The sequence below is a fragment of the Gobio gobio genome (genome assembly GCF_949357685.1).
Source record: "Gobio gobio genome assembly, chromosome: 17".
NCBI lineage: Eukaryota > Metazoa > Chordata > Actinopteri > Cypriniformes > Gobionidae > Gobio > Gobio gobio.
Window position 1 is genome coordinate 44570591 of NC_137110.1, and position 24710 is coordinate 44595300.

The 24710-nt window shown below is 36.0% G+C and overlaps 2 protein-coding genes and 1 long non-coding RNA gene across 3 annotated transcripts; 1 reads left to right on the top strand and 2 right to left on the bottom strand.

Moving 5' to 3' along the window:
• Nucleotides 1-1298: 1298 nt before the first annotated feature.
• LOC307140484 (uncharacterized protein) lies at nt 1299-9205 on the top strand (the record flags this gene model as incomplete). The annotated part of the gene is made up of 8 exons (XM_079840042.1): nt 1299-1394; nt 4781-4834; nt 4977-5215; nt 7141-7305; nt 7780-8051; nt 8195-8403; nt 8536-8695; nt 8903-9205. 8 exons carry the CDS (start codon nt 1299-1301, stop codon nt 9040-9042), a joined length of 1335 nt encoding a protein of 444 aa, XP_079696168.1. The 3' UTR covers nt 9043-9205.
• Nucleotides 9206-12309: 3104 nt separating this feature from the next.
• Nucleotides 12310-13940, bottom strand: LOC307140485 (uncharacterized protein; the record flags this gene model as incomplete). The annotated part of the gene is made up of 4 exons (XM_079840043.1): nt 12310-12953; nt 13161-13320; nt 13452-13660; nt 13805-13940. 4 exons carry the CDS (start codon nt 13938-13940, stop codon nt 12814-12816), a joined length of 645 nt encoding a protein of 214 aa, XP_079696169.1. The 3' UTR covers nt 12310-12813.
• A 2859-nt stretch (nt 13941-16799) lies between these two features.
• On the bottom strand, nt 16800-18979 carry LOC307141550. Its single transcript, XR_013818361.1, has 2 exons — nt 18858-18979; nt 16800-18384 (listed from the first exon to the last, which is right to left on the bottom strand). It is a non-coding gene; the product is annotated as an uncharacterized lncRNA (long non-coding RNA).
• Between the last annotated feature and the right edge of the window lie 5731 nt (nt 18980-24710).

Consider the following 24710-nt stretch of genomic DNA (forward strand, 5'->3'; position numbering starts at 1 on the left):
GACTGATTTAAATATGTTTTTAGTACATTAAAGGGTTAGTTCACCCAAAAATGAAAATTCTGTCATTAATTACTCACCCTCATGTCGTTCGACACCCGTAAGACCTCCGTTCAGAAAGGCTTCAGATAGGCCTCCATTGGCATTCAGTACATTTACACTCACAAGACCCATAAAAGGCACTTAAAACGTCGTTACAAAGTCCATCTCACCACAGTGGCTCTACAGTAATTTTACGAAGCGACGACAATAGTTTTTGTGCGCAAAAAAAATCTAAATAACGACTTTATTCAACCTCTTCTTGTCTTCCGTGTGTGCCTCCACGACGCATGCGCGAGAATATGACGTAGCGCCAGCGTTCGGAAATCCAGACCTTAAGCACGATCAATGTAGAATTCAACAGCTTAGACACGCGCGTCTTCCTCTGCTTGTAAACAAATCGCTTCTGGGTCATGTGTGCGAACGCCGGATCTGCGCAATGTTCTCACGCATGCGTCGTGGAGGCACACACGGAAGACAAGAACAAGTTGGATAAAGGTGTTATTTAGATTTTTTTTTGCACACAAAAACCATTGTCGTCGCTTCGTAAAATTACTGTAGAGCCACTGTGGTGAGATGGACTTTGTAACGACGTTTTAAGTGCCTTTTATGGGTCTTGTGAGTGTAAATGTACTGAATGCCAATGGAGGCTTATCTGAGGCCTTTCTCAGCCATCAGCTTTCAAAAAAAATATCTTCATTTGTGTTCCGAATATGAACGGAGGTCTTACGGGTGTCGAACGACATGAGGGTGAGTAATTAATGACAGAATTTTCATTTTTGGGTGAACTAACCCTTTAATGGATCTGTTGAGAGTGTAAATTACATTGATGCCAATGGAGACCTCACTGAGCCTTCGGATTTCAACAAAAATATCTTCATTTGTGTTCCGAAGATGAACGGAGGTCTCACGGGTGTGGAACGGCATGAGGGTGAGTAATAAATTATTTTCATTTTTGGGTGAACTAACCCTTTAAGGTGATTTTATTTATGAAAACAGACTGTAGTAGCACTAGTAATAGTTTTTGTCAAATACTAGGCTACAAATAAATGGTAATAAAGTCTCATGATAATAATTTATATGCAAGCAGTCTATAATTCCTCCTCCTGTCTCCCTAGAACTAAGAATCCATCAAATGTTTTAGTCATAAAAATGTCAGAAGCCATGGATGGCTGAATGTAAAAGAGTGTTGACAGCAGAGGGCGGCGTTGAGCTTGTAATGCGGAGAGAGGAAAGTTCTCCATAACATGCTTGAATCTCTCATGAATGATTTCATTACCACATCACCCACCGGACCTGGAGGAAACAGTATTACGGGCTCGGATGACGCTTGTCAGAGCTTGAAAGAAAACAGCAACGTAAATACTGGAGAAGTATATCCAGTATATCCAGGATCTGATTCCAATTAGGAGCGGGTCCAGATTATGTTAGAAATTCGAATAGGAATCTTGTATGCATGTTTATGAAAGGCTTGATTTGAGAAGGAAAAAAAGCTCATTCAAAGTCACGCTTGAGAGATCATTTGAACAATATGGTGAAATAAAAGCCTTCCATGATTCTATCAGCCATTTAATAGCGAGATTAATGAACTACACATGTAACACATTAATCACAGTTTGGCTTCATGGCATGCGTGTGAACTCACAGTAAAAGCTCTATTACAATGTAAAAGTCATTTCTATTCTACAGAAGAAAAACTGATTTTCACATAATTTGAACGGTTCTGAAAAATGCTATAGTAAAACCTAATTAAAAGTTATATATAATGAAGAATTATTTGATTTAACAATGAACCATTCTTTTTCTTGGAAAATACTGTTCTTTTTTACATTTTTAAATAGTACAAAGAAAAAATATTATATACAGTCACTGCTTTGATTAAATGTCAATTAAAATGTTAATAGGTTTTGTTTCTCAATGTTTGTAGTAAATATGTGTAAAACAATTTAGTAAAACAGGATTTTACAGAATCTTAAAACGCTCTTACGTAACTAATGTTCTGCGCAGCTCACATGACTGTTTAAAGGTGCAGTGTGTAATATTTATGAGGCTCTATTGACAGAAATGCAATATAATATACATAAGTATGTTTTCAGTGGTGTATAAAGACTTTACATAATATACTGTTATGTCTTTATTACCTTAGAATGAGCCATTTCTATCTACATACACCGTGGGTCCCTTACAATGAAGTCTCCATTTTGCGTCGCCATGTTTCTACAGTGGCCCTTAACGGACAAACTTCTCTACTGAGCACTAGCTACTCTCTGCTGTCACAGACGACACATCTTTGTCCTGTGTCAGCCACCGTAGCTTCTCTATGTGCTCCAGGGAGGCAGGGCCGGCCCTGACCAATTTGCTGCCCTAGGCAAGATTTTACTTGGTGCCCCTTGTAACCCAGATAGCATGTAGTAATCGGCCCGAGCTCGGCTGCCCCGCGGCGCCTGCGGCTCTGACTCGGCATCGGCGTGTGTTTACCGGGCCGATTCTGGCCCGCAGCTCGCTCTGGCACATGCAGTTTTTTTACGGCTGTAAAGCACTGGCCCGATTGCTGTTCATTGTAACTGGCCCGATTCTGGCTATAGAGATCTGGGCCACTTCTGTCAATGACTCGGCTTATGTTCAATCACTGATGGTTACATAATGAAGCAATAATTAACATAAAATTTACTTAATTTCCTGACAGGATCTGATAATGTGTTAGCTACTCATTTAAGGTCATGAATTTGTACAAATCAAAATATCTAAGGTAAAACTTAATCAAAATGATAATAACAGTGATCGTTTTGCACAGAAGGATCAAATCTATTTAGTTGTAATAAAGCATGCAGGTCATTCTTTACGGTGTAATGCTTTTTAAACGTGCTAAATTATGCACGTGATCTCAGGTGACTCGTTCATCGTCACTTACAGTAGAGGGAGGGGTCTCAACTGTGGCGATTGTGGTTGTGTTTGGACGAAAACAAAACAATGGATTAAATACCACAAAATACGAATATGGTAAGAAAAAATTTGAAAACATTGATGCGCTTTTATTTCCAAGTATTCTATGAAGCAGACACGCTGAAAAGGACTAATGTTACAGACGTTAACAGCACGCGTGGGACTGCAGCTAACCCCATAACTGTTGCAGCTGCTAGCACGACTTTCTTGCATGGGAATTCGATGACCACGACCTAAATCAACCTAAAAAGTAATAGCAGTGCTCATTAATTAAAAAAGTTCTTTTAAAATTTGTTTTGAAAATTGTTACGATGGGCCATATGCAGATAAAACGGTTGCCATTCAGCGATTTGTTGTTGTTGTTGTTTTCTCTCAATGACGGCTTTAAAACGAACTCGGTAAGTGCCATATTATATTCTAACAGCTTGTGTTATTACCCATTTATTTAATATAAATATTTATTCAAGTTATAGGCCTACAGCATTTAGCTGAGCTTCGGCAAATTCAAATCTTGCGTAACAATGACGCATTTCCGTAGCCGTAGCTGATTGGATGACGGTCATTGAATGGACAATAAAAGGTGATGCTAAGAGATTCGGTTTCACAACAGTTTGACAACATTTCGACGTTGGATTTCAATCGCAAAGGTAAGGTTTTTGCTACTTGATATGCTGTTGATACTGACTTGCTATTTTAAAACATTGTGAATGCTAAATTTAGTTTAGTTTAGGTCAAGTATATATTATTTTAAGAAACCATGCTGAACAAATTATTTGAAGTAATAAAATAGTCCATATACTATATGGCTCTGTTAACAACACTAGTAAAAGCCGTAAATGTTGTATTTCTGAGCTAACTTAAAGGAAATACGGTAGAGTGTTGACACTATGATTCTTGCTATTTTAAAACATTATTCACACTGTTAAATTGTAACTGTGTTTAACTTAAAAGTATTTTTAGGTCGTTATTTGGTAACACTTTACAATAAGGTTCATTTGTTAACATTACTTAATATATTAACTAACAATGAGCAATACATTTGTTAATCTTTGCTAACGTTAGTTAATACAAAATACAGCTGTTCATTATTTGTTCATGTTACTTCACATTGCATTAACTGATATTAACAAAACTTTTGTTTTGAATAATGCTTTAGTAAATGTTGAAATTATTATATTAACTAAGATTAATAAATGCTGTACAAGTGCAGTTCATTATTAGTATACAGTAGAGTTTTGACTCTGTGAATAAGGTTTTAAAATAGTAAGTCATAATGTTAAACAGTAACATTGTAATTTTCATTGTATGTTGTACAGACTGTTTTAAATGGGTTCCAAACACTTATCCATTTTCATTTAGTTAGTTTTACGTTGGTGTCAATTGGTTGGTTTATTGGCCTCTGTTAACAGTCCTGAAAATATCTGTAGATCAGATCCTGGTTTACGTATAAAAAGATGCAAATGTAGGTATAAAGAAAACAAAAGTACACATTTTGGGCAATTTACAGCACATCAGTTGATCTGCACAAAGACAAAAGAGTAATGTCAGTGTTTTATAATGAACATGTGAATAGGAATGATATTGTCTGAGGTGTTAATGGGCTATTGCAAGCCATGAACTGCTGGTACTGATCTTTCTTTCTTCTGGCTCTTTAAGTGTAAAAAGTGTAAGTCTGTAATGTATGTAAAGATGTAATTTAGTTGATTTCTGGTGTTTTCTGATCTCTATAAATGTATCTATGCAGTATATTGATTGTAACAAAATTAAACATTGTTTGTGTGCTTTTTGCTTTTTTTGACAGACCACAACAAGATCAGTGAAGTTGCCAAGCTCAGCACAGAAGAGGCCATCCTGTGTAAGTCATGTCTGAAAACTATGAGTTTTATACTGTAAATTCTAACATTCAAAAAAAGGCGAGGGCAAGTGTTGCTCAGATTCTAAAGTCTTTGCAAACTCCTAACTCTAAGGCTAGTGATGACACTCCTCATAATCAACAGATGTACACTAGTAAAAATGAATCCTCTGAAGATAATGACTTTGACAATATTGATGTGGTGGTGTCAGAAGACTCTGTTAATTTAGATGATTATGATGCAGTGATGTCGGAAGACTCTGTAAGTGATTCTGAGAATAGTGATGACTATTTTGAGGAAAGTCCTGATGAAGCTTTTAGAAACGCTCTAACTGACTGGGCTATAGACTTCAGAATCACAATGGTTGCATTAACAGCTCTTCTGTCAGTCTTGCGTAGTATGCATCCCAGCCTTCCAAAAGATGCTCGAACACTGCTTAAGACTAACACAATATATAGGATAGAACAAGTAGCAGGAGGCTCTTTCTATTATTTTGGTATTCTTAATGCATTGTCTGGAATGCTTGAAAAAATATTGCCCCAGTTACCAAACAGACACACACTGAGATTGCAGTTGAATTTTGATGGCATTCCGTTGCACAAGAGTTCAAATATGCAACTGTGGCCTATTTTAGGCTTATTACAAGGCATAGCCAAAAAGCCTTTTCTAATAGCAATATTTGGTGGCATTTCAAAACCAAAAATACTGGCAGAGTATTTAAAAAGCTTAATTGACGAAGTTAAGGTCCTGCAGTCAGGCTTTATTTTCAGAGGAAAGGAACTACTCCTAAAAATTAGTTCTGTAGTTTGTGATGCACCTGCTCGTGCATATGTTAAGGGAGTTAAATCTCATACAGGTTATTCGTCATGTGGTAAATGTGTACAGTCTGGTGTGTACATACAAAAGCGCATGACTTTCCCTGAGACTAATGCTGCCCTAAGAACGAATGAAAAGTTCAGAAGCATGTGTGATGAAGACCACCACATAACTAGATCTCCATTTACTGAACTTGATATAAACATGGTATCATGTTTCCCTCATGATTATATGCATTTTAGTCTGTCTTGGTGTGATGCGAAGGTTATTAGATCTATGGACAAGTGGTCCTCTCAAGACTCGTTTGCCATCACAGAAAGTAGTCAAATTATCTCAGAACTTACTCTCCATTAAAAATTATGTCCCATCAGAATTTGCTCGTAAACCAAGGTCGATTGAAGAAAAAAACAGGTGGAAGGCAACTGAACTAAGACAGTTTTTACTCTACACAGGATCAGTAGTTCTTCATGATGTTGTATGCACTCCTGTTTACAATAACTTTATGCTTCTTTCAGTTGCGATTTCAATTCTTATTGATCCAACCCTGTGTTCTGTAATGTGTGAATATGCAAAGGTATTACTAGTGGCTTTTGTGGAGCACTTTGTGAAGCTGTATGGCAAGGAATATGTGGTGTATAATGTGCATGGCCTTGTTCACTTAGCTGATGATGTGAAATGCCATGGTCCACTTGACCACATTTCTGCATTTCCATTCGAGAATTATTTAGGGCAGTTAAAAAGATTGGTCCGACGTCCATGTCATCCTGTTGCCCAGATTGTACGCAGGATATCTGAAATATCTAGTGGTGGTTCTAAGATCGACCCTTCCAAAAGTTATGTGCGAAAAGAGCATTGTGATGGTCCTATTTTGCAGTTTGTTAATGGAGAAGTGTGACAGTATAAAGAAATATATTTCCCTGATTTTTGTCTAAAAATTTCAAAAGGCGATAACTGTGTCAGAATTGGTTCCAATATTGGGTTGGTACAGAACATCTATATTCAGAACAATGATGCTTACATCGTATATGCTGAGTTTGAGTCTGTTCGTAGATTTTATGACTACCCAATTGATTCTTGCAGGCTTGGAGCTTATCTCGTATCTGATCTTTCTAAAGAATTTAGATGTGCCAAAATTGATGAGACGCTTAAAAAATATGTCATACTTCCTTTTCAAACCAAGTTTGCCTGTCTACCTTTACTGCATTTAAATTGACAACAACAGCAGTCAACTGTGTGTTGGTCTTAGGTTTGTAATGTAGCATAGATATATTTAAACATAATTCACCAAAATCTCACATTCAGGTACAGGCTTGTGGAGTGTAACATAACAGTATTTTTGAAAATAGAAGGATTATTGTGCAATAATAAGCGGAATGACAGCTCAACTTGACTTGATTATTATTGTGTAAATTATTGTGTAATGTGAATAAAAATTGTGTAAAAATGTGTAAAATGCAACAAATTGCTCTTTTTTTTGTTTTGTTTTTTGAAGATTTTTTGGGAAAATGTTCCATATTGTGGAGTTCATCGAGTCATCTGAAGTGGAAGTTGTGCCATCTTCATGGGTGCAGAATGGTACCTGTGCTTGGCCGACTTACAAATCTGTGGCTAAGATCCAGAAGGCTGTAACACTCCATGAATCTCCTAATCGTACTTGGTCTGCCTTCAGGGTGCGAATTATTCACACCACAGGTACTAACATATTAAGAAAACTGTGACAATATTTCATGATTGTTACATTTTTGGGGAGGTTAACCACCATGTATGTTTTATAGACGCGTATCAGGAAGCTCGGCTCAAACTTCCGCAAGCAACTCTGATGTCTGATTTGCAGACAGAAGATGATGATGATGATCGTCCAGCATACACAAAAAGAAAGAACAGGTTTGTTTGTATTTTAAGCATGTTTTTTTTACCACAGGTGTTTTTCATATAAACGGTGTAGTTAACCCCAAAATGAAAAGTCTGTTAGCGACAACAGAATGAGGGAATAGATGATTGCAGAACTTTCATTTTGGGTTAACTGTCTTATATGTAAATTGTACATATATTGCATTGATACATTATAATCTGCAAGTTTTGCTACGGCACTATTTTAACGTTGTTGTTTTTTCCTCATGTACACGATCAGGGGAAATAAAAGAAACCACTCTAGTGAGGATGATGACGATAATTACTTTGCAAGCAAGAGACTGGAAAAAACTGTCAGAATAGAGGACCGTTCAGAAGTTTTTGCAGCACCTCAAATACCGTCACCACCACGGACTATGGCAGAACCTCTGAGAACTCCATCCAGACACACAGATGGTATTGCAAGTCCTACCACCTCTAGGAATAATTTACGTCTATGTACCAGTGCAGCTGGAGATGGAGACAGAACATGTTGCAGTTCATCATGTGTTTGTAAGTATGAACTTCATTTTAAAGGCCTAATTCAACAAGGGATTTAAGATTTAACTGACTACCTACCAAAACACTATACAAAAAATATACAAAAAACAAGCTTCAAGTGCATGTACGCTTATTTATGTTTTTTTTTTTTGCAGCCCTGCTGACTGAAGTTTTAAAAGCACAAGAGGTCATCAAGCAACAACTTGCCATCATTCTGAAGAATCAGCAGAAACAGAACAGTGCTCAGTCGCAGAGTGATGAACTTCCAGACATCACCACATTCAACCTTCCTTTGTCAGATTTACCTGATCTGGAAAGGCTTGAAAATCAAATAAAGGATCAGCCAGAACAAATGAAGAAGTTGGTAAGATGAAGTCCTTGAATTTTTCACACAATGTGTCTTGTCTTGTATGTATTATAATCACATTGATACTCCGTTACTGTTGTATATTTATTTTGCCTGTAATACCGTTTCATTTTTTTTTTTTCTTCAAAGGTAACCTATTTAGGAACAATTGGTGGGTTTTCCACTAAAGAAGCTGTGTGGCGTATCCTGGGAAAGCTTTTGGCGAACTCCTTTGCTAAAAGAATTAACTGGAGTGGTGCAAACCAAAAAGTGGCATTTCGTGCATTGGCCCTCAGGACTATTGTAGTCAGTAAGTTGATTTGATATACATTCCAGTACATATAGGCTGCTATACATCTGTCGTGTACGATTACTTTCATATAATTGTTAATGTATTGTTAGTGTATTTTTTGCTTGTTTTTTTGTTGTTGTTTTTTTTACCAATATCTGTTCTTTGTTGCGCAAAATTGTGTAACTGTATAACTAACTATTTGTGAATATTGTTTGCCATTTACAGATGCAGTGAGGACAAATGCCCATACCAAGAGCTCCACTGATAAAGAGGTGGAAAGGTATATAACAAGATGGCTACAACTTGCTCCTGACAGAGATGGAGGAAGGAAGGAAAGAGCGAAGGCTAACGTGTTTAATGTGTAAATTACTTTGATCAATTCTTTTCTTTTTTTATATTTGTAATGACAGGTATAAAAATAGGTGTTTAAGTATTTCTTTTTTTTTTCTTTTTTTTTTTTTGCACTATTTTATTTATATGCGTGTTTTTTTAATTAGTATTATTGTGGGGGTTTTTTTTTAGATTACATTTTCTTGACAAATAGGTGTTTAAAGATAGTTCTTGATACCATTTTAGTTTACCATTACCATATAACACATATACCTTTTTTTTATTTTTTCAATATAATCTAGTTTAAGTATTTATTTATTTACAATAGGTGTTTTAAGATGTTTCTTCATACTTGTATAATTTTAAATATATATATCCATTTTTTATTTTTTTATTTAAAATGTGTGCCTTTTTACAAAACTTTTGTATTCAAGTTTCTTTGAACTTATACTTGTGCACTTTAATATTTTTTTTTGGTTGTGTTTAAAGTTGTTTCTTGATAAATGTGCAATTTTCTAAATAAATATAGTTTCTTCATATTTCTGTCCTTTGTTTTTATATCATTTGCAACAATATTCGGATTAAAAATATGTTTTAAGTTATGTTTTCATTTTCTTCAAAAGTTTTATTATAGCCTAAATGTTTTGTATCACATTATCCATTTGCTGTCATATCAACACAAAAGTGGTATAAAGGTTATTCAATTAACATTAATAAAGGTAGACATTTCATAATAACATGGCAAGAATTAATCGGGCCAGCTTTGGCGGGCAGTACGCATTAGTGACGGCCCGATTCCGGCTTGATTGCGGCAGCGTCGGCAAGTTAACGGCTGCCGCATCTGGCCCGATTGATTCGGGCCGGAATCGGGCAGTGAGTAAACATGCATACGGCCCGAGTGCGGCAGACGGAAGCGGGCCGACGGGTAAGTCTCCGGCAGTCGAGAATCAAACCGGAACTGGCCCGAGTGTATTTTGCTATCTGGGAAGGTTTAGCACTACATGTTATCAGTCTAAGTTGTGGAATTACTACTGTTTTATTTTTGTAATGCATTGTTTTTATTTTTTATTTTCATTGTTTTATTGTTTTATATGATGTCCTGTCCATTCTACCCCGTCATTATGTTCATGATATTATTTTATTTTTTAAAAGGATGATAGTTAAACTATACAAAAATAGCACCTACGCCACATTACAGCCTAAACACAAATAGCAAGAGTAATAGCATCCAGCATTCATGCACAAACTATACATTGAGAACTAGCAAAAGTGTTTGTTTTCCAGTAGATGGCAGCAATCTTCCACTAAACTATGCACATTCATGTTTTCACCATGAATTAAACTGAGAAATGTAGATATTTAATGTGAATTTTAAATAAAATGTTGGGTTTCACTTTATTTTGATGGTCCCTTTAACACATTCTGTTGATTATAAATAACATTGCACCTACATGTCTACTAATTCTCAGTAGAGTGTTAGTAGAGTATTAGTAGACTGGTAGGTTTAGGGTTAGAATAAGTTGACATGTACTTGCAAAGTTACTTATAGTCAGTAGAATGTCTGTTGGAGGACCATCACAATAAAGAGTTAGCAGACATTAAGCAGACAGTCTACTGATAATCTAATGAGAGTTAGTTGACATGTAGTTGCAAATTTACTTATAGTCAACATAATGTTCAAAAGGGCCCATCAAAATAAAGTGTTACCAAATGTTGCTATTTTAAATAAACTTGTATATAAATATCATTACTAATTTTGGCAAATACATTTTAAAATTGCCATATGTCCCCTTAAAACGGCACAACTGTAGAGTAAAAACATTAGGCTATTAAAAAAGTGATATTGCATGCGTTTTTATCTACAAAATCACACTGGCTGTGGCCTCTGGAGAACCCAGAACAGCTGCTTGCATAAAGTTTAAGGTAAAACTGGAATTAATTAACGAACATTAGTATTTTACTACTATGCAATTAAATAAACTGAACATTCATTAGCCTACATCACTTTACCTCACCACTGCAAAAAAATGCTCTTCTTATTTAGTATTTTTTCTTGTTTCCTGTCCAAATATCTAAAAATTCTTAAATCAAGATGTATTTACTAGTAAAATGACAGATATTTTTAGATATTTTTCTTTTCTTGTTTTCTGGGGGGGGGGGGGGGGACACTCAAATGAAGAGATTTTTTGCATAAAACAAGCTAAATTATCTGCCAAATGGGGTGAGAAAAATTATCTTGTTTCTGTTTGGGACAGAAACAAGAAACAAGATTTCAATCAGAAACTTATTTTTCTCACCCCATTGGCAGATAATTTAGCTTGTTTTAAGCATAAACTCACTTAATTTTAATTTTATTTTCAAGAAAACATTTTACATTTTACTTATCTAGTAAATGCATCATAATTTAAGAAGTTTTAGATATTTAGACTAGAAACAAGACAAAAATACTAAGTAAGAAAAGCATGTTTGCAGTGTTTCCCTTATCTTGCCTGCATCAGAGGGCTTCTGTCTTTTTTGACACTACAATTCGGCCATCCATCATAAATTATCAGGCAACTTTCACCGTGTCAACACCTGGCGCGAGCGGCCAAGCACCCTAAAAAATGAAAGCAATCCTGTCTACATTAGATGCGGCGAGAGGCGACGCAACACAACAAATTCCTAACTGATCGCGCGTTATATTTCTGACGCACTTCAAGTAGCTCGGCGGGGGAGATTGATGAGGCGGACCGGGAAGATGTGGGGGACTTAGTTAAGTTAATATTTCAAATTAATATTAATAAAATAGTATCAGTAATACATTTTGGCGCCCCTATGGATGAGTGGCGCCCTGTAATAAAGAGCCTACCCAGATAGCAAAATAGCCTACACTCGGGCCAGTTCCGGTTTGATTCTCGACTGCCGGAGACTTACCCGTCGGCCCGCTTCCGTCTGCCGCACTCGGGCCGTATGCATGTTTACTCACTGCCCGATTCCGGCCCGAATCAATCGGGCCAGATGCGGCAGCCGTTAACTTGCCGACGCTGCCGCAATCAAGCCGGAATCGGGCCGTCACTAATGCGTACTGCCCGCCAAAGCTGGCCCGATTAATTCTTGCCATGTTATTATGAAATGTCTACCTTTATTAATGTTAATTGAATAACCTTTATACCACTTTTGTGTTGATATGACAGCAAATGGATAATGTGATACAAAACATTTAGGCTATAATAAAACTTTTGAAGAAAATGAAAACATAACTTAAAACATATTTTTAATCCGAATATTGTTGCAAATGATATAAAAACAAAGGACAGAAATATGAAGAAACTATATTTATTTAGAAAATTGCACATTTATCAAGAAACAACTTTACACACAACCAAAAAAAAAATATTAAAGTGCACAAGTATAAGTTCAAAGAAACTTGAATACAAAAGTTTTGTAAAAAGGCACACATTTAAAAATAAAAAATAAAAAATGGATATATATATTTAAAATTATACAAGTATGAAGAAACATCTTAAAACACCTATTGTAAATAAATAAATACTTAAACTAGATTATATTGAAAAAATAAAAAAAAGGTATATGTGTTATATGGTAATGGTAAACTAAAATGGTATCAAGAACTATCTTTAAACACCTATTTGTCAAGAAAATGTAATCTAAAAAAAAAACCCACAATAATACTAAATAAAAAAACACGCATATAAATAAAATAGTGCAAAAAAAAAAGAAAAAGAAAAAAGAAAGAAATACTTAAACACCTATTTTTATACCTGTCATTACAAATATAAAAAAAGAAAATAATTGATCAAAGTAATTTACACATTAAACACGTTAGCCTTCGCTCTTTCCTTCCTTCCTCCATCTCTGTCAGGAGCAAGTTGTAGCCATCTTGTTATATACCTTTCCACCTCTTTATCAGTGGAGCTCTTGGTATGGGCATTTGTCCTCACTGCATCTGTAAATGGCAAACAATATTCACAAATAGTTAGTTATACAGTTACACAATTTTGCGCAACAAAGAACAGATATTGGTAAAAAAAACAACAACAAAAAAACAAGCAAAAAATACACTAACAATACATTAACAATTATATGAAAGTAATCGTTCACGACAGATGTATAGCAGCCTATATGTACTGGAATGTATATCAAATCAACTTACTGACTACAATAGTCCTGAGGGCCAATGCACGAAATGCCACTTTTTGGTTTGCACCACTCCAGTTAATTCTTTTAGCAAAGGAGTTTGCCAAAAGCTTTCCCAGGATACGCCACACAGCTTCTTTAGTGGAAAACCCACCAATTGTTCCTAAATAGGTTACCTTTGAAGAAAAAAATGAAACGGTATTACAGGCAAAATAAATAAATATACAACAGTAACGGAGTATCAATGTGATTATAATACATACAAGACAAGACACATTGTGTGAAAAATTCAAGGACTTCATCTTACCAACTTCTTCATTTGTTCTGGCTGATCCTTTATTTGATTTTCAAGCCTTTCCAGATCAGGTAAATCTGACAAAGGAAGGTTGAATGTGGTGATGTCTGGAAGTTCATCACTCTGCGACTGAGCACTGTTCTGTTTCTGCTGATTCTTCAGAATGATGGCAAGTTGTTGCTTGATGACCTCTTGTGCTTTTAAAACTTCAGTCAGCAGGGCTGCAAAAAAAAAAAAACATAAATAAGCGTACATGCACTTGAAGCTTGTTTTTTGTATATTTTTTGTATAGTGTTTTGGTAGGTAGTCAGTTAAATCTTAAATCCCTTGTTGAATTAGGCCTTTAAAATGAAGTTCATGCTTACAAACACATGATGAACTGCAACATGTTCTGTCTCCATCTCCAACTGCACTGGTACATAGACGTAAATTATTCCTAGAGGTGGTAGGACTTGCAATACCATCTGTGTGTCTGGATGGAGTTCTCAGAGGTTCTGCCATAGTCCGTGGTGGTGACGGTATTTGAGGTGCTGCAAAAACTTCTGAACGATCCTCTATTCTGACAGTTTTTTCCAGTCTCTTGCTTGCAAAGTAATTATCGTCATCATCCTCACTAGAGTGGTTTCTTTTATTATGAGGAGTGTCATCACTAGCCTTAGAGTTAGGAGTTTGCAAAGACTTTAGAATCTGAGCAACACTTGCCCTCGCCTTTTTTTGAATGTTAGAATTTACAGTATAAAACTCATAGTTTTCAGACATGACTTACACAGGATGGCCTCTTCTGTGCTGAGCTTGGCAACTTCACTGATCTTGTTGTGGTCTGTCAAAAAAAGCAAAAAGCACACAAACAATGTTTAATTTTGTTACAATCAATATACTGCATAGATACATTTATAGAGATCAGAAAACACCAGAAATCAACTAAATTACATCTTTACATACATTACAGACTTACACTTTTTACACTTAAAGAGCCAGAAGAAAGAAAGATCAGTACCAGCAGTTCATGGCTTGCAATAGCCCATTAACACCTCAGACAATATCATTCCTATTCACATGTTCATTATAAAACACTGACATTACTCTTTTGTCTTTGTGCAGATCAACTGATGTGCTGTAAATTGCCCAAAATGTGTACTTTTGTTTTCTTTATACCTACATTTGCATCTTTTTATACGTAAACCAGGATCTGTTCTACAGATATTTTCAGGACTGTTAACAGAGGCCAATAAACCAACCAATTGACACCAACGTAAAACTATAACTAAATGAAAATGGATAAGTGTTTGGAACCCATTTAAAACAGTCTGTACAACATACAATGAAAATTACAATGTTACTGTTTAACATTATGACTTACTATTTTAAAACCTTATTCACAGAGTCAAAATTCTACTGTATACTAATAATGAACTGCACTTGTACAGCATTTATTAATCTTAGTTAATATGATAATTTCAACATTTACTAAAGCATTATTCAAAACAAAAGTTTTGTTAATATCAGTTAATGCAATGTGAAGTAACATGAACAAATAATGAACAGCTGTATTTTGTATTAACTAACGTTAGCAAAGATTAACAAATGTATTGCTCATTGTTAGTTAATATATTAAGTAATGTTAACAAATGAACCTTATTGTAAAGTGTTACCAAATAACGACCTAAAAATACTTTTAAGTTAAACACAGTTACAATTTAACAGTGTGAATAATGTTTTAAAATAGCAAGAATCATAGTGTCAACACTCTACCGTATTTCCTTTAAGTTAGCTCAGAAATACAACATTTACAGCTTTTACTAGTGTTGTTAACAGAGCCATATAGTATATGGACTATTTTATTACTTCAAATAATTTGTTCAGCATGGTTTCTTAAAATAATATATACTTGACCTAAACTAAATTAAATTTAGCATTCACAATGTTTTAAAATAGCAAGTCAGTATCAACAGCATATCAAGTAGCAAAAACCTTACCTTTGCGATTGAAATCCAACGTCGAAATGTTGTCAAACTGTTGTGAAACCGAATCTCTTACGCCGCATTCACACGGGGCGTCGGCGTCAACGCTTCTCGTTTACTTTGAATGGGTGACGTCATGCGTTGCCGAACTGAATTGTGGGTTCCGTCGCGGCGCTTCACTCGCGTTGCAAGCGGCAAAAGTTGAAGATTTCTCAACTTTTCAAGCGCCAACGCAGGCGTCATCCAATCAGATCACCCTATGCAAATATCCTAGAGCAGACGCTAGCCAATCGCGTTCGTTTAAAACACCGGTGAATGAAGAGTGAATGAAGAGTAAAGAACGATCTAAAATGGAGGAAAAGCTAATAATTGCGGTGGATAATCACCCGGTCCTTTACTACCAATCATTATTTACATACCGGGACACAAACTGGAGAGACCAGGCCTGGAAGGAGGTGGCAGAGACGGTTGGAGAATCTGGAATGTATCATGCTTGTATTCCGTCCGTGTACTCTGTTTATCATTGAATGACAGCAGCATATCATATCATGTGTGGTTCAAATAGAGCTATCCCCCAGCCAAATGAGGAATCAAATATTAAAGTGATCAGTTTTCATACACAAAATAGTCTCACAGACTAGCTGTCAAAAAAGGCGCTTTTTTTGTGTTGTGTTGTGGTCCAAGCGGATGTGATTAGCTGTTGTCACTATGACGGTCGCGTCAGGCACCAAGCTTCAGCCACGCCCTCCATCAAGCGTTGACGCCGAAGCCCCGTGTGAATGCGGCGTTAGCATCACCTTTTATTGTCCATTCAATGACCGTCATCCAATCAGCTACGGCTACGGAAATGCGTCATTGTTACCAGTGATGCCAGTAACGCGTTACTTAGTAACGCGTTACTCTAATTTGACCACTTTTTCCAGTAACGAGTAATCTAACGCGTTACTATTTCCAAACCAGTAATCAGATTAAACCCAGCAAACATTATGACGTTTAATGACCGTTGAAAAGACGTCCCTCCGACACGTCCCGTCATGGTTGAAAAATAGTTCCAAAATGAAAGTTGAACGGACGTCTTCGACGTCATCTGGCCGTGAATACCACGTCTTTTCTGCGCGCCCCTGGACGTCTAAATGCGTCGTCTTCTGGATGTTTAAATGTGTCGTCTTCTGGATGTTTAAATGTGTTGCTGCATAATTTAAGTGTGTATATAAAATAATCACACACCCATTGTGTAACATCGTAAAATGCAATCAATTATGTCTTGGTTTTCACATTTTGACAGGTTCTAAAAAGGTTCAAAATCGGTCCAGTCAGACCTGAACGTCCATGAAACGTTTTAATCACGTGTACATCACAAACAAGAACACATTTGTGGACATAAGCAAAAAGAAGCATGTTCTGATTTAGCAAAACATTTTATTTTTTTGAACAGCCACAGATTTTCTTCTTTCATTAATGTTTAACATCCATTAACCAAACTAAAATAACAATTACAAAATACTGAATTATCATTATATAAAGGGATAGTTCACCCAAAAATTAAAATTAATTTACTCACCCTCACGTTTCAAACCTATACATTCCACATTTCTATGTTCTGCTGAACACAAAGATGTTTTAAAATTCTTTTGTAACCAAGCAGGTCTCGCCTCCCATTAACTACCATTGTAGGGAAAAATGATTATGGTAGTTAATGGGAGGTGAGAACTACTTGGTTACAAACATTCTTCAAGGGTCTTTTCTGACCCCAATGGACGTTTGCTCAAATAAAAAGTTCCCTTTGTGCAAATGGCATGAGACTTTGTACGGTTGTCAACACTCTCTAAATCTACAAATAAAAACAATTAATTGGATTGATATCTGTTTTTATGTTCGTGTGACAAAAAAAAGTCACACTCAGGCTGCTTAGAACAAATTTCATCCTCAAAAACAACAGAACATGCATACAGAAATGAAGTGGCACACTTCCAACAATGCATAAAACATCCACAATGCAAAATGATCATGCTCAAACACACACATACAGGAATATTTGTTCAATTTGTTATTGCTGTTCAGTTCATAGCATTTTGATGTTCATGTTGTGTATTGTTTACTCAATATGTAATAACTTAATTTCTGTAAATTTTTGTTCTGTTACAGTTAGTAACTGAAGTGTACATTCAATTTGTAGAATTATAAGAAAATCAGATGTTTGAAATAAAATGATAAATTCTAAAGACTCTGGTTTGATTCTAATCATAATGTAACATTGAAAAAAAATTCAGTACAAAAAAAATACTAAACTTTGACTAAATTAATTAATTTTAATTGTTATAATTGTGATTTCATAACATTTAGATATGAATCCAACTGTAAGATACTTGTGAAAAATGTCTTTCAGTCAGTCACATAGTAAGCAAATAGTGGAGCTTTGCAGCCATTTACTGGTAAAAGTCTTTTTTTTATTATTATTATTATAAAACTGTATTTTCCAAAGGATGGGCAAAAATCTTACACTAAACAATGTCAAATTATCCATGTTATCCCCACGAATGAAAGTTAGAATTTTGGGTCTTTTATAAAGTGAATTTTACATAAACTGATTTTGTGTTTTAATTTATTTATATAAATTTAACAATTATTATAAATTCTCCAAAAACTGCACAGATGTTGAGTAAAAACATTAATAAACATAGTTTATAAAATTACATTTTGTTGCCTGGGGTCTGTGGAGTCCCTCTTAATTCCCAAATTAAGAGGGTTAAACAAGGGTTAGACATCTTTTTGTTCAGCAGAACATAGAAAGGTATACAGGTTTGAAACACGAGGGTGAGTAAATGACAACAATTTTCATTTTTGGGGGAACTATCCCTTAAACACATTAAAGTAGTTATTTTGTTTGTAATTTTTTGTAACCATCACCAACAGCTCTTCCTGGAGAGTGATTCAGGTGTTCTGCTATTGCTGCATCAATCTCAGAGTCCACCTATTCACAGCATCTGAGGGAAGAGAATATATTTATTTTTAAAATAATAGGAAAAATTTGAGGTAAATGACATGCACTTATTTTCAAAATGTATTGCAAAAATGATCTCACAGCTCAATAAAAAATAAATAAAAACATGCAACAAGATGAATGAATCATGAGTTAAACATAAGAAAAATGTAATCAACATGCATTACATTTTATTTTACTCTATAAAAGATGTTCTGCTCTAAATGGGTGTTAGTGGGGGATGGAAGCATTACTTTCTGAAAGAAACTCTCAAAAGGCTACATTAATAGGTTACAGTAATAACTTGTGCTGTATAATTAAACGTGTTTAAGTTGAAAGTAACGTTTAGCCTACTAGCTAATTAGCCAAAACTCAAGTAATTCTCTGTTGACAACGTGGGCCTCATTTCTTTCGGTTCCTTCATGTTAAACAAGTAAAACTCAAGTAAATTTATCAAATACTACAAAATGTACTTACCCAACAGTAGATTTTTAATAATATATCAAACTCTCTCCGCAAGTCCTCTTCTCCTCGTGGTTGTAATGTAGACAGGAACTGGAGAACGGAACGCTATCTCGCGAGATAATCTATAATATCGCGGGATTTTGAAATATCGCTAGATTTATTAATATCTTTTGTTACTACATCTTGGCAGCACAGTTCAAGTCAGACTTAATGGTTATAGGATATATTACTGTTTTACATATGCATAGGCTACATTCCATAAAAATAATAACAACGAATACATAAAACGGGTTGAAATAATGACTAAAATGCAGTGGGTTCACAATCACTTAACCACACAGAGCACTTTGTGATTTTAAATATATTTAGCCTATATTCAAAATAAATTAAATATAGGCTAAATCTTGTATTTCATAAAGGTTTTTTTTATGGGTCTTGACTGGACGTGTACGGGACGTCAGTGGACGTCTATTCACAACCTCTTAAAAACTACTTGGGGCACTTAAATTAATTATTGCAGTATTAACCATGCAAGGTGTAAGCAGCTTCTGCATATTTCACAATGATTTCATAGAGGGTCATCATGGACTATAAATGCACGTGTAAAAGACGTCACCATAGTGACGTCCTCTTACGACGGATTCACAACAGGGTATATATTGAACTACACATAGCTAAAAGTCAAAGTAACTATTATACATGCAACCGGAGAGAACTGTAGACAGGTACAAATGTATCTGAGTGCATTTTTAAGAATGTTCTGTGTTACATACTTTTACCGATTTATGCCGTCCTACCGCGACTATTTTTGGCCAGGGACACGACGTTGCCGTCGGACCAATGTTTGCTGGGAAGTAACTTATCCAAGTCACTGTGAGTTACTTTTTTTTGTCATTTTCCTTAGTAAAAATATTTATTTTTGCTTTCTTGTTTAGTCTCAGCAGGGGTTTTCCTGCATAGAGAATTACGAAGCGGCTGCTCCGTCAAATTTCTTGCCGCCTCCGTCTGTCGACAAAACTCAAGACAGGCAGTCACTTCAGATTAGGCATGTCGTGATAATTAAATAATCATCAGAAATATATATTGTCACATTATCCTTCAGCAATCATTATTAGCATATTATTATTTGCTAGTAGCCTACAAAGTAATCTAAAGCCATTCCATAGCTGAATGTCTTTCCTCCGCTGTAGCTGTCAATCATTCTCCATTCAGCAAAACTGCGCGTCGTTCGGTTCCAGTCAGCAGTCAGCGGTAAAGCTCACTCCATATGATATATTCCCGTTATAATACTTGATATGTTGATAAAATAATTTATCTTCCTGGAGTTTATCTAGCGGTTTCTGAAAGATGTTGTGCTCGCTACTCGGGTGACAACACAAGGAATATTAATTAGCATCACACGCACAAGAATTAAAAACTGTGAAGAAACAAATAATCAGTGAATGTTTGGACCGATATAGGCTACATAGTAGACTAGGATTTGTGGACTCAACGCTCATCTTCTCTTTATGCCGTGGACTTTTCAATGTGCACTCGCGCTGCACTGCACACTCTGATTCCATGTTGCTTTAAGCGCATCATTCTGCACCCGGGATGCGCATAAGTGCTTTGTTGCCGCTCTGTTTTGAAGCGTTTCATATATTTTCATAGTTTTGTGCACTTAAAGATTATTAAAAAATATATTGTTCTCACGGATCGATCATATATTTGTTGTCCCTTTACAGAGCTGCGCATCACGTTTACAATAAAATATAAATCTTGTAATTTTATATTATTTGTGTAGGCCCATATAATTATTTACATTCATATATAAATATAAATTAAAAATTAAATATAAATTGTTTTTCATAAATGTATTTAATAAGAACACAAAGTAATTTGTACCTTTTCATTAACATGTTTAGGGTTTTATGTTTAGTGTTTTATGTTTAGTAACATGTTTTATGTTTAGTGTTGGCAAAAACGGTTGTCATTTCTATGTTGAGGCGGCAGGGGTGTTGTCGGCAACTGATGAATGTAACTAATGAAGTAACTTGTAATCTAACTTAGTTACTTTTAAAATCAAGTAATCTGTAAAGTAACTTAGTTACTTTTAAAATCAAGTAATCTGTAAAGTAACTAAGTTACTTTTTCAAAGTAACTGTGGCAACACTGATTGTTACGCAAGATTTGAATTTGCCGAAGCTCAGCTAAATGCTGTAGGCCTATAACTTGAATAAATATTTATATTAAATAAATGGGTAATAACACAAGCTGTTAGAATATAATATGGCACTTACCGAGTTCGTTTTAAAGCCGTCATTGAGAGAAAACAACAACAACAACAAATCGCTGAATGGCAACCGTTTTATCTGCATATGGCCCATCGTAACAATTTTCAAAACAAATTTTAAAAGAACTTTTTTAATTAATGAGCACTGCTATTACTTTTTAGGTTGATTTAGGTCGTGGTCATCGAATTCCCATGCAAGAAAGTCGTGCTAGCAGCTGCAACAGTTATGGGGTTAGCTGCAGTCCCACGCGTGCTGTTAACGTCTGTAACATTAGTCCTTTTCAGCGTGTCTGCTTCATAGAATACTTGGAAATAAAAGCGCATCAATGTTTTCAAATTTTTTCTTACCATATTCGTATTTTGTGGTATTTAATCCATTGTTTTGTTTTCGTCCAAACACAACCACAATCGCCACAGTTGAGACCCCTCCCACTACTGTAAGTGACGATGAACGAGTCACCTGAGATCACGTGCATAATTTAGCACGTTTAAAAAGCATTACACCGTAAAGAATGACCTGCATGCTTTATTACAACTAAATAGATTTGATCCTTCTGTGCAAAACGATCACTGTTATTATCATTTTGATTAAGTTTTACCTTAGATATTTTGATTTGTACAAATTCATGACATTAAATGAGTAGCTAACACATTATCAGATCCTGTCAGGAAATTAAGTAAATTTTAAAACAATTTTATGTTAATTATTGCTTCATTATGTAACCATCAGTGATTGAACATAAGCCGAGTCATTGACAGAACCCACTAAACATTGGACGTCGGATAAACGTGCAGATCATGTCTATATTGGGTCCGTCGGTCCATGACCAATTCTGGACATCTATTCGACGTCCAAACTAGGTCCACTATTTTGACGTCCAACCATGACCCAACTTGGACGTCAATTGGACGTTCAACTTTTGACCTTGAACTGGGTAATTTTTTTGGGCGTCATTTGGACGTCTATGACAGGTGCAAGAACATTTACATTATATATAATGTTTTATTTACAAATATCAACATTGTTGTTATCAACATGATTAATACTTGAAAGCTAAAACACTCAAGATTCATGTTCTGAACTCGTTTTTTGCACTAAATACACATGAGAGGGGTTAAATGAAATGCTGAAGCTATTTAAACATTAGCATAATAAACGTATATATAAAACATAAAATTATTTTGAATAAAAAACTACTCTTTACAATTACAAATGTTCTAATATAACTGGACCTTTTGAAAGGATTTAATATAGTTTGGCTTTCAAATTGAGTCAAAAAACAGTCAACGTCACTCTGATTGGCTGGGGTAGCACATCATCATAACCCAACCAGTCACTGTTCTGATTGGCCGAGGCCACACGCCAGGCATTTGGCGCAATTCTGCGTGCAAGACGGCACATTCAGCCTGCATCGCTTTCGCTGGTGAGTCCATTTTTTCTTCTCTAAGTTGAAGGCAAGTTTGGTCAGCTTAGTGATTTTTATGTCCATGTGTACGTGTGGTAGGTAGTTTAGCATCACGTCTTGACAAACCTGCTGTGATTATAGCCACGAATGGTCACGGAGAGAGACCATGTCGAAAAGCTGTTAGCTAGCTTGACTTTTTGAGCGGCAAACATGTCACGCGCACTATAAAACGCGTGTGCGATATTGACAAAAAATATCTTGATTTTCTGTGTTTTTCTCAGTAACGATAATTAGACAATATTTAGTGTTTAGTAAAGAATAATGTACATCCAGCCGGTTATCGCAGAGTAAACCCAGACAGAGTGATCAGGACCCGACACGAAGCGGAGGGATCTTGCCACTTAAGGGCTTTATTCTGCGGCGATAACCGGCTGGATGTACATTATCCCGCTAATTACACGGCTAACAATACTTGTCTCAAGTAAATTAGACACGAAAAATTGTCTTGTTTAAATATTTTATTAGCTCTCACGCAAAGCTTCCGGGAAGAAAAACAGTTCCAAACTGCTTTGAGTCGTTTTGAAGTCAAATTAATGCTGAAGTCTTCCATTGTGACTGACTTCCTGTATGACTGCAGAATGCTGTTGCATATATTTAAATCATTTGTCTTTTTTTCTTTTGCAGAAGGGATCATGAAATTTGATTCTGCAGCCACTGAGGACTACATCAAATTCAATGTGTCTGAGCACCTCAAGCATGCACCACAAAGACTTGGAGGCGGAGGATTTACTATGCCCTGATTTTTTTTTAAAATAAAGATGGAAATAAAGAAATGGCTATATTGAATTGTGACTTATTTGTATAACTAGTGTTGTATGTATGTGGTCCCATGTTTCCAGAGGGTGAAGGACATGTTTTCTGTGCCAGTTCATTTCCCTGTAGCTTTGTTTCAGCAGCTAGTTTGAGCTGGAAATGCATTACACCTATGTATGCGTCTCCATTTATCACCTGCTGCTTAGACAATCAAATGGAGTTTTTTGAAAAGTAATCTAGTCCCATTTCAGAAGGTGGCATATGTTCCAGATAATTTCCCAAAAACTCAGTTTGATTGTCTCAGCAACAACTGGAGACCTTACGGTCTATGCTGGCATTTCCTGTCGAAACTACTGAAACAAAGCTACAGGAAATGTAATGCATGGTACAGAAAACATGTCCTCCACCCTCTTGAAACATGACTACATTTATAGAAGTTGCATAAAAACGACGTCTAAATATGATGTTGAAAAGACGTCCACAAACGACCACATTTGGACTATAAATAGCCCATATACGGAGGTCCCACGGACGTCAACATTTAACGTACCGGAGACGTCGAAAAAAAGACGTCGCCTGGCGTTACAAAACAACCCCTTCAGTGGACCGAAATTGGACGTCCAAAAATTACTTAGAAAGGACGTCACTACGACGTCACATTGCGCAGTGGGAAGTGGCCCAGATCTCTATAGCCAGAATCGGGCCAGTTACAATGAACAGTAATCGGGCCAGTGCTTTACAGCCGTAACAAAACTGCATGTGCCAGAGCGAGCTGCGGGCCAGAATCGGCCCGGTAAACACACGCCGATGCCGAGTCAGAGCCGCAGGCGCCGCGGGGCAGCCGAGCTCGGGCCGATTACTACATGCTATCTGGGTAAATTATGTTCCAAAGCAATTACAGTTTTTCTCAGTTGCTTTGGTACATTTCTCGAATCATACTCGACATTTGCAAAACAGTAAGTGCATTTCTCAAAACAATTCGTACAATTAGCCCAACACCATGGATTACCTGCAAAAGCCAGTCTCTTGCTCAAAATCCTTAGTTCATCTCTCAAAAGTAGGCCTAAATATCTGTGTCAATGAACATGTCAGTGCCTGAAAAGTCCTTGTGTCATTGTGTATGAATAAGACAGTCAAAAGTCATGTTGTCAATATAACGGTGTACTCTAGAGGGATGTTCTGATGTAAATATGCCTAAAGTTTTGATGACAATTATTGTAAATTGTAGATTACACGTTAGTGTATGTGGGAATTTGATTGCAAGAGACTGGACAAGATTCACGTTTACACTTTTACTGTTTGTACTGTAATTTGTTGACAGACCGTGTCATTGCGATACAGAACCCAGCAAACATTGGTCCGACGGCAACGTCG